We start from the raw sequence: 10,183 nt of genomic DNA on the forward strand, positions 1-10,183 counted from the left end.
AAATACCCCAAAATCGTCCTAAATGCCCCCAAAAAACCCACCCAAAAATACCCAAACCTTCCTAAAAAGATCCAAAAAACTCACCATAAAATGCCCCAAAACCAGCCCAAAACCCTCCCAAAAATATCCCAAAAAATCCACCCAAAAATACCCTAAAACCCACCAAAGAATACCCCAAAGCCCTCCCGAGAATACCCGAAAACCCTGCCCATAAACACCCTGAAACCCCAAATTAACCACTCTGAACCCCAAAATATCCCTGAGCTCCCCATACCCCAAATTTTCCTCCCCAACCCAAAAATTCCCCCCCGACCCCCAAAATTCACTTCTGGGTCTCGTCCTCGGGGGCCGGCGGCTGCCGGGGCCCCCCCAGGCCCGCGGGCGGCGCCCCCAAACCCGGGGGGAGTTCGGGGTCCGAGTCGGGGTCGTCCTCATGAGCCACCAGCCTGGGGACCCAAAAACCGGGGGGAACCCCGAATCGGGGGGGGACCCAAAATTGGAGGGGGTTCTGGGGGGTTCTGGAAGGTTTTTGGGGCATCCCAGGAGGACTTTTGGGGTCTCAGGGGGTTTTGGGGGTCCCAGAAGGAATTTCAGGGGTCCTAAAGGGAAATTTGGAGGTCACAGGGGGAGTTTTGGGGTCCCAAAGAGAATTTTGGGCGTCCCAGGGAGGGTTTTGGAGTCCTGGGGAGAATTTTGGAGGTTTCAGGGGGTTTTTGGGAGGAATTTTGGGGGTCCTGGGGGGGGGGAGGGGGTTGGGGTCCTGAAGGGAATTTTGGGGGTCTCAGGGGGTTTTTGAGGGTCCCAGGGGGATTTTTGGGGCTTCTGAAGGGAATTTTTGGGTTCCCGAGGCTGTTTTTGGCGGTCCCGGGGCTGTTTTTGGGGGATCCCGCCGGGTATTTTTGGGGGTGCCGGGAGTGTTCTTGGGGTCCCCCCTCACCAGTCCATGGCCGGCTCCACTCCCCGGTTCCCGGTCAGCGCCAGCGCCTTCGCCCTGCGGGACCGGGGGGCTCCCGGTTATTTTTGGGGGGTCCCAGAGGGTTCTGAGGGGTCCCGGGGGGTTTTTTGGGGGTCCCGGTGGAGTTTTGGGGGTCCCGAGGGCTCCGGGGCCTGTCCGTGTGTCCCGCCCCCCCCCAATCCCATTCCCGGTGCCGGGTCCCCTCCGGCTGCTCCCGCCCGCCCTCCCCCGCTGTCCCCCCGGTGCCGCCGCCCTCAGCGCGCCGGGCCCCGAATCCCACCTCCAGCAGCGCCTCCAGAGCCGCCCGAGCCCGGTCCCACCGCCCGCCGCCATCACGGCGGCGCCGGGCTCGCGACACGTGGGGGACGGCGGCCGGCGAGGGACAGAGAGGCACAAAGCGTTCCGGTACGGACGGCGGCCGGAACGGGACAGAAAGCCTCCCTCGCCGCTGCCATCTTAATCCGGCGCCGCCGCGGAGCCGCCTCCAGCCCTCCCCTCACTCACAGACACCGCCCCGCTCGCCGCTCGCTGCCGCCCCTCGCCCCTCCCGCCGGTTTTGCCGGGCGCTGGCTGGGGGGCTGCAGTACCGCCCTGTGCCCACAAGGCGGCAGCACTTTTCAAGCGAGTCCGCGCCAAGCCACTCGCAAGAGGGCGGCCGCGGGCGGCCGGGCTGCAGTACCGCCCTTTGTCCACAAGGCGGCAGCACTTTTCAAGCGAGTCCGCGCCAAGCCACTCCCAAGAGGGCGGCCGTGGGTGGTGGGGCCACAGTACCGCCCTGTGTTCACAAGGCGGCAGCACTTTTCAAGCGAGTCCGCGCCAAGCCACTCCCAAGAGGGCGGCGGGGCCGCAGTACTGCCCTGTGTTCACAAGGCGGCAGCACTTTTCAAGCGAGTCTGCGCCAAGCCACTCGCAAGAGGGCGGCCGTGGGTGGCGGGGCTGCAGTACCGCCCTGTGTCCACAAAGCGGCAGCACTTTTCAAGCGAGTCCGCGCCAAGCCGCTCCCAAGAGGGCGGCCGGGCTGCAGTACCGCGCTTTGTCCACAAGGCGGCAGCACTTTTCAAGCGAGTCCGTGCCTAGCCGCTCCCAAGAAGGCAGCCGGGCTGCAGTACCGCCCTGTGCCCACAAGGCGGCAGCACTTTTCAAGCGAGTCCGCGCCAAGCCACTCGGTGGTTTTGCCGGGCACTGGCTGGGGGGCTGCAGTACCGCTCTCTGCCCACACGGCGGCAGCACCGCGCCGTCCCCGCCGGCACGGCCTCGGCAGCGAACGCCCCAAAGCGTCCGCGCGGGAAAGAACGGAACAAAAAGCCTGCCTGCGACCCGATAGGAACCGAAAGAAAAAAGCTTTCCTCTTAAGCTGCATTTCAATATGCTTTATTTTTCTATTTTTCATATTTATATTCACATTCGGATTTGTAATGGATATTGATGGAAAATTATATTTTCATAATTTCTTACATTTATTCCTATTATATTTTATTTCAGATTTTTATACGTATCTTAATAGGTATCAGTAGAAGTCAGGGGAGGGTGTGTGGCTGGGGGCGGGGCCAGGGGAGGGGGTAAGGACGGGGTGGGGGTTAGGGGGAGGGGGTCAGCATTGGGGGCGTGGTTAGGGGCGGGGTCAGGGTGTGGGGGAGGGGGTGGAGGGTGGGTCAGGGAAGGGGTTAGGGTAGAGGGAGGATTCAGGGTGGGGGTGTGGCTACCAGACAGACCCCTCCCCTACCCAAAAATATTGTCAGGCGCAGCAGTAGAAAATCTGATGCTACCAGGGAGTAAAAATTTTTATTTTTACTTTGATGCTCCCAGGGAGTAGAAATTTTTATTTTTAAAGTTGTTTTCTTTTTTTACTTCCTCGGAGCACAGTATTTTCTACTCCTGCTTTTTTATTCTAAGTACAGAAAGGAAAAAAAAGAGAGAAAGAGAAGGAGACAGTGAGAAGAAGAGGAGAGAGTGATAAGGAGAGAGAGAGGGAGAAGAAGAAAAGGAGAGAGCAGGAAGAGGAGAGAGTAAGGAAAAAGAGAGATGAGGAAGACAAGAGAGTGAGAAGAATAAGAGGAGAGAGGAGGAAGAGGAGTGAGAAGAAAGGGAGAGAGATGAAGAAGAGTGTGAGAAGGACAGGAGAGAGCAAGAAGAAGAGGAAAGTGTGAGAGGAAGAAGAGAGTGTGAGAAGGAAAGGAGAGAGTGACAAGAGGAAGAGAGAGGAGGAAGAGGAGTAAGTGAGAGGAAGAAGAGGAGAGAGGAGGAAGATGAGAGAGAGGAGAGAGTGAGAAGGAGAGAGGAGGAAAAGGAGAGAGTGAGAAGGAGAGAGTGAGATGAAGAGGAGAGAGTGAGAAGTGGAGAGAGTGGGAGGAAGAAATGAGAAGAAGAAGAAAGGAGGAAGAAGAGAGAGGAGGAAGAGGAGAAAGTGAGAGGAAGAAGAGGAGACGGAGAGGAGGAAGAGGAGAGAGAAGAAGAATAGGAGAGAGGAGGAAGAGCAGCGAGTGTGAAGGAGGAGAGAAGAGGAAGAGGAAAGAGAGAGAAGGAAAGGAGAGAGTGAGATGAAGAGAGTGTGAGAAGAAGAGGACAGAGTGAGAAAAGAGAGTGAGAAGAAGAGGAGAGAGGAGAAAGAGGAGAGAGTGAGAAGAAAAGGAGAGATGAAGAGAGTGTGAGAAGAAGAGAGGAGAGAGTGACAAGAGGAAGAGAGGAGGAAGAGGAGTAAGTGAGAGGAAGAAAAGGAGAGAGAGAGGAGGAAGATAAGAGAGAGAAGGAGAGTGAGAAGAGGAGAGAGGAGGAAGAGGAGAGAGGAGGAAGAGGAGAGAGGAGGAGAAAAGGAGAGAGAGAGATGAAGAAGAGAGTGTGAGAAGAGGAGAGAGTGAGAAGAAGAGGAGAGAGTGAGAAGAAGAGAGAGAAGGAAGAAGTGAGAGGAGGAAGAGGAGAAAGTGAGGAGAGGAGGAAGAGAAGAGACTGAGAAGAAAAGGAGAAAGATGAAGAAGAGAGTGAGAAGAAGAGGAGAGCGTGAGAAGAAGAAAAGAGAGTGAGAACAAGAAGAGGAGAGGAAGAGGAGAAAGTGAGAAAAGGAGAGAGGAGGAAGAGGAGCAAGTGAGAAGGAGAGAGTGAGATGAAAAGGAGAGTGTGAGAAGAAGAGAGAGTGAGATGAAGAAGAGGAGAGTGAGAGGAGAGAGTAAGATGAAGAGGAGAGAGTCAGAGGAAGAAGAAAGAGGAGGAAGAAGAGAAAGTGAGAAGAAGAGGAGAGGAAAAGGAGAGAGAGAGGAGGAAAAGGAGAGAGAGAAGAAAAGGAGAGAGGTGAGAAGTGGAGAGAGTGAGGAAGAAGAAGAGAGAGGAAGAAGAGGAGAAAGTGAGGAGAAAGGAGGAAGAGGACAGAGTGAGAAGAAAAGGAGAGAGTGAGATGAAGAAGAGGAGAGGGTGAGAAGAATAAGAGGAGAGAGTGAGAGGAAGAAGAGGAGAGAGGAGGAAGAGGACAGAGTGAGGAGAAAAGGAGAGAGAGATGAAGAGAGTGTGAGAAGAGGAGAGAGTGTGAGGAGAGAGTGTGAGAAGAGGACAGAGTGAGAAGAAGAGAGAACAAGAAGAGGAGAGAGGAAGAAGAGGAGAGGAGGAAGAGGACAAAGTGAGGAGAGAGGAGGAAGAGGAGCGAGTGAGAAGGAGAGAGTGAGATGAAGAAAAGGAGAGTGTGAGAAGAAGAGGAGAGTGAAAGGAGAGAGTAAGAAGAAGAGGAGAGTGTCAGAGGAAGAAGAAAGAGGAGGAAGAGGAGAAAGTGAGAAGAGGAGAGGAGGAAGAGGAGTGAGAAGAAAAGGAGAGAGAGAGAAGAGGAGGAGAGTGTGAGAAGAAGAGGAGAGAGAGTGAGAAGAAGAGGAGAGAGGAGGAAGAGGAGTGAGGAGAGAGGAGGAAGAGGAGTGAGGAGAGAGGAGGAAGAGGAGTGAGGAGAAGAGGAGAGAGCGAGGAGAAGACGAGGATAGTGAGAGGAAGAAGAAGAGAGAAGAAGAGAGCAAGAAGAAAGAGTGAGAAGAAGAAAAGGAAGAGAGTAAGAAGAAAACAGAGCAAGAAAAATAAAAGAGAGATAAAAAGAAAAACTAAAAAAGTCAGATTGGAAAGAGAAAGGCAAAAGAAAGGAGGGGTAAAGAGAAAAAGAGTGAAAGACAAACAGAAAAGGAAGCACTTGAAATGAAAGAGAAAAGCAAATAGAGAGACAAGAAAAAGAAGAAATAGAGCTGAAAACCTACAGGAAAACAAATGGAGAGACTGAACACAAGGTAGGGTTCAAGAGAGAAAGAAATAGAGAGCTAGACAAAAAAGTTAAAGTTGGACAGAAAAGGAAAAAGGGTCAGAGACAAAGACAATGATAGCAAGTGTTAGAAAGACAAAGGCTGACAAAGGAAAAAAAAAGAAGAAAACATAGTGAAACCTAGATTGAAAGAGACAGACAAAGAGACATGGGGAAATACATGTAGAGGAATGGAAGAAAATAGGGTGAGAAGGAAATAGGGTGAGAGAAACATGGAGATGTGTTAGAAATGGAAACAAAGGAAAACACAGGCAGAGACAAAGAGTTACACATGGAAGGATAAAGTGAGTAATATACTAAGGAGGAAAGTAAGAGGCAAAGGGAGAAAAAGGGTGAAAATGATAGGACTCAACCACACCAAAGAAAGACAGGAGATGAATGGTGGGCAGGGCAGAGGGTAAGAGGCATCATTATTAGGGCTGATTAATCTTTATTCCTTTAATTTAAACTTCAGCAATACACAGGGAAACAATGCATACAAATGCAAGTACAGAGACAAATACAACAAAGAATACATCATACCTAGGCACACAAGTACAAGTCCAATTTACATACAGCAAAATACATCAAAAGACAGGAACAACTGCAAAGACAGAACAATATAATGTACTACAAGCCAAATACATATTGACACAATATAACCGTATCTCCATTTCAGAAAAGTCCACAACGCTTTTATTGTTATGACGCACCCGGAACAAAAACGGCGCAAAACGCTCCGCCGACGTGCACGCCCCCTTCGCGTTACGCACAAACTCACATTATTCACGGCAACTCGCTCCGGAGACTCCCAAAAAATCCTCCTGCCTGATGAAAACCCCCCCTGAAAGGCAAAGGCCATACACACAAGGTTGTATCTGCTCCACACACACACACAGCTGCAGACACAAGCACACACAAACTCTCACAGACAGACACAGACAGTCACACTCTCACACATTCTTCTGCTGACACGCTGGCTGCCACCCTTACGTGAAACGCTGCACTGAAGAATATGCTTAAACGCTTCTTCTGACCGCAGGACCTCCATGTCAAATGGTAGATTCCAGGAAATTCTGTAGGGACCCGGGGACCTACGAGACAAGGGGAGGCGGTCAGTGACTGACTATCTGAGAGCTAGGAGCTATACCAACTCTGGGCCCATCAGTGTTGTACCCCAAACCCCGTAGAGAACAGATGAACGGCAAAGCTTTATAACTGCTCTACCTGAGCGTGACTACTTGCCCGGGCAAGGCAGCTCCGATCATAATTGCCACAACAGAGGTGCATACAACATAAGGCAACGTAGGTACATACAGTATAAGCACAAACAACATAAGCCAACGTAGGTACGTACAGTATAAGCACAAACAACATAAGCCAACGTAGGTACGTACAGTATAAGCACAAACAACATAAGCCAACGTAGGTACATACAGTGTAAGCACAAACAATATAAGCTAACATAGGTAGGCGCAACATACGCACATACAATAGAAGCAGACACAGGTAGGTGCATCATAAGTGCATACAACGTAAGCTGACAGAGATACAAGATAAGTGAGGACTTGATATAATTCTCCAGAAGACTAATTTTTGAGCCCTATATCCTTTGAGAAGGCAGATGCTACGGAACTACTGTGGTCAGGTGATGAGGGGCTAATAAGCTCCGTACGGAAGTCCATGAGAAGGGCTACCAAAACTGAGAATGAAGATGGATGAGAACATCTCGTGTACATCGTCCGGACCCAAAAAGTAAATATGTAAAAATGCCAGAATAATTGATATCCGGGAAGGTACGTGAGCAAAATATGGCCAATACGGCACAAAATGATGTTGCTAAAGCATGGAGATGTAACAAAGGCCTATGACACAGACAACGTGACACGGACACAGACAACGTGACACGGACACAAGTGGAAACTGCCTGGCAATTTCACCTTATGGACCCAAGATTCCTAGCCCAAGATGAGCCATGGGCTGATGATGCCAAAGAAAAGAAAGCCCTAGGGCAGTAGCACTTGATGATGACATGCAACTCCTTTCAAGATGTTAGTGCCAAAGCACTTAAGAGGAAGCCTAAGAAGCTCAGTAGGCCTAGAGAAGGAAGAAATGACTACAGGGTGACTGTAGCTATAGCTCCAGACATGAAGGCGGGCTCCTATGGTGAAAAGATCCACGACAACGTCAAGAGTCAAAGAAGGCCGCCGATGCGAACGTCACGAGAACCAGAGAGGGATCGGAACTGCCCTGCCCGGCGAAGACTCTGGGGGGGCTGAGGAGAAACCCTCTCCCTTTGCTCCCGAGGGGCCCGTCCCACTATGGGCCTATTCTCCAAGCTAACATCAAATAGCCTCCTGTGATAGTAAAGGTTTTCCCCCCATCTCCCACCTACTGGCCCCAGCACTTGGCTTTTGCAAGACAACCGGATGGAATCCAATGTCAGTTGGATGTGGACGGCGAGACGTTCTCTGCATCAGCTTCGGTGCTGCTGTTTCCAAACTTCAGCTACGCTCCTCCTCAGGGTACCTAAGACAAAACAGAAAATGCAACTAGTGCCCACGAAAAGAGGAATCCCCGAAACTCCGACACACCGCTGCCCCGGCTCACCTGAAGTCTCAATTTGACTCCACAAGCTGCCTGGAGGATACCTGAAAAACAAAAGGGTACACACTTAGCATGCTGCTGCATAAGGGTCACCTGTGAGTCACCGTGCCAAAATGCCAACTCACCCGCTCGCCTCTGTTCCTTCACACAGCTAGGGCAGCGACAGCACCTGCAAAAAAACAAAGCAAAACAACCCACACTGAGATACTGTGAAAACAACATCCCCCTGACCTGAAAAGCACACCCACCCAGACCTTACGCTTGCACCCACCTGGCCTTGGACATCCAGACATCCGGACCAGAGACATCTTGCAAGATGACTGCCTAAAATAAAACAAAGTAACCAAGAGTGGATGCTTAGAATTGCACCAAAACCTGAAACCTGAGCAAGAACAACTCCTTCTGTCCACTGCTCACCTGGCACACAGGGCCTTGACTGCTGCTATCTGCCTGGACCTCCTAAAAATAAAGGCAAAGAACACTGCTGTAACATGGTCACTATTTAGGCTTCCCCTGAAAATGCAAACAATGACTGACCCGATCATGGGAAAACCCTCACCCAGGACTGGGGCTCTCTGCCACTGATCTGAACTGTCTGCATCTGAAAGGAAGTTAGGACTAGTGTCAAATGGCTGCAGGACAACTTAACAGCACCAAACATGTTATGTCAATCTCCTGATACAATCTAGAGCCCAACTACACCCTGCAAATTACAAATTTCAAGTCCCCAGGACTTGTGCTATTACAGGCTATGCAGCAGGGCAGAGCAGCTGTGGGACAAATACGTGCAGACACCCGTGACACAGGACAGGGAGAGAGAGCTTTTGAGGAGAAGAAAGGACCGAGAGACCCAAAGAACACAGAGTGCACCAGAGACAAGTGACAGGACACACACCAGAACTGCTCTGCCCTGAGCACCTCAGCACTGTGATCAAAACAGACACTTTCCCTTTAGCTGGTCTAAGGGGACACTTCTTGCACATCCCTGCCCCCAAAGCTGATTCAAAAGGCCCTCCCAGCACCCCACTTTCACCCCCTCTGTGGGCCTTAGCCCTCCACTTATCTCTCTGGCATCTGGGGATGAGAATCCACGTCGTGTGGCAATGGAGGCTGCTTCGCCTGCGGGGAATGTCCTATGGTCACCGGGCTGTGGTCCCGTGCTCAGCTACAATCGAGAACACCAAACATCACTGCATGATCTTAGCTGCACAGCAGCCACAACCCAGCAATTCTGCTGCTCACCATTATTCTCCTGAGAACGCCGGGCAAATAATCCACTTTGCTGTGTTGTGCCAAAAACACGCCCGGCCCTTAACAGGGAGAGACCCTGTCAGGCACCGCCTCAGAGAAGAACCGAGCTGTACTGGGGGGACACACCCAGCCAACGTGTACAAGTTAAACAGAATTTTCTCTCAGAACTGGGACTTTCAGCACCCCCCAGGTGCTACTCGACTGCCACAGACACACAGAGGGCTTCGTGAGGTGCTCTGGGGTTGGCCAGTCCTGCTCCAAGCTCTGCTGATGCCCCTGTGGTTTTAAGGATGTCCTCAAGGAGGTGGTAGAACCTCGCAGTATTTGCCCTTGGAGCTTAATTTCTGAAGTTTTCTTTGGGAAACACATCCACTTCCTACTTAACAATGCAGTCCCCTCTCCTGCTCTCGGGAAGAGCTGCCCACAGGCATGGGAACCACCTCTCCTCTCCTCTGCCCTTAAAACACTGTGTTACTGAGGCCAACTACTTCCAGACCAAGACTGTCCATGCAGGGACAGTGTCTCTTCTCTTTAGGGTCAGGGAAAAAGGGCAGAAGCACCCACAGAGATTCACTGCCCCTCTTGAGCACAAAGCACCGTGAATCTGCACCTCCTTCTGCTTGCAGGGAAGATAATAAAATATATTTTATTTAATATTATATTATATTTAATATTAATTATAGTTAATATTATAATAAAGATAATATAAAATATAATAGGGAGCCCTACAAACTGACATCAGGAACCTGGACTGGTGAGTTTTCTTTCCCAGGGAAAATGGCCTGTGATTGTGCCCAGAGCTCCTTGGGTCTTAGGGTGAGGCTGACTGGAAATAATCCGAATATTAAAGGATATATTCAGACCCCAGCTGCCCCCCCCCCCCAAACTTGTGCTTCCCTGACAGTGCCAAGGGAGCCCTACAAACTGACGCCAGGAACCTGGGCTGCTGAATTTGCTTTCACCAAGTAGATATCCCTCATTTATTCCCAGGGCCCTGCAATGCCCCTGGGTTGTCAGGTCCTAAATTTCCTTTTGCCTCCTCAATGTCAAAACAGCGCAGGATTTCTCCCAGTCCAAATCTCCCACCCCCAAGTACTCAGGGTTTTTTATTT

At 50.9% G+C, this 10,183-nt stretch overlaps 2 protein-coding genes across 2 annotated transcripts; both read right to left on the reverse strand.

The window, feature by feature from the left end:
• Nucleotides 1–241: 241 nt before the first annotated feature.
• Nucleotides 242–1,310, reverse strand: LOC144248496 (UBX domain-containing protein 1-like). The gene is made up of 3 exons (XM_077790644.1): nt 1,236–1,310; nt 938–991; nt 242–446 (listed from the first exon to the last, which is right to left on the reverse strand). The coding sequence occupies exons 1-3, from the start codon at nt 1,286–1,288 to the stop codon at nt 323–325; spliced, it is 231 nt and encodes a 76-aa protein (XP_077646770.1). The 5' UTR covers nt 1,289–1,310; the 3' UTR covers nt 242–322.
• Nucleotides 1,311–2,604: 1,294 nt separating this feature from the next.
• On the reverse strand, nt 2,605–5,887 carry LOC144248485 (uncharacterized). The gene is made up of 3 exons (XM_077790641.1): nt 5,867–5,887; nt 4,793–5,022; nt 2,605–4,237 (listed from the first exon to the last, which is right to left on the reverse strand). Exons 1-3 carry the CDS (start codon nt 5,885–5,887, stop codon nt 2,839–2,841), a joined length of 1,650 nt encoding a protein of 549 aa, XP_077646767.1. The 3' UTR covers nt 2,605–2,838.
• Between the last annotated feature and the right edge of the window lie 4,296 nt (nt 5,888–10,183).

The sequence above is a fragment of the Lonchura striata genome, unplaced genomic scaffold (genome assembly GCF_046129695.1).
Source record: "Lonchura striata isolate bLonStr1 unplaced genomic scaffold, bLonStr1.mat Scaffold_151, whole genome shotgun sequence".
In the NCBI taxonomy this organism is placed as follows: Eukaryota; Metazoa; Chordata; class Aves; order Passeriformes; family Estrildidae; genus Lonchura; species Lonchura striata.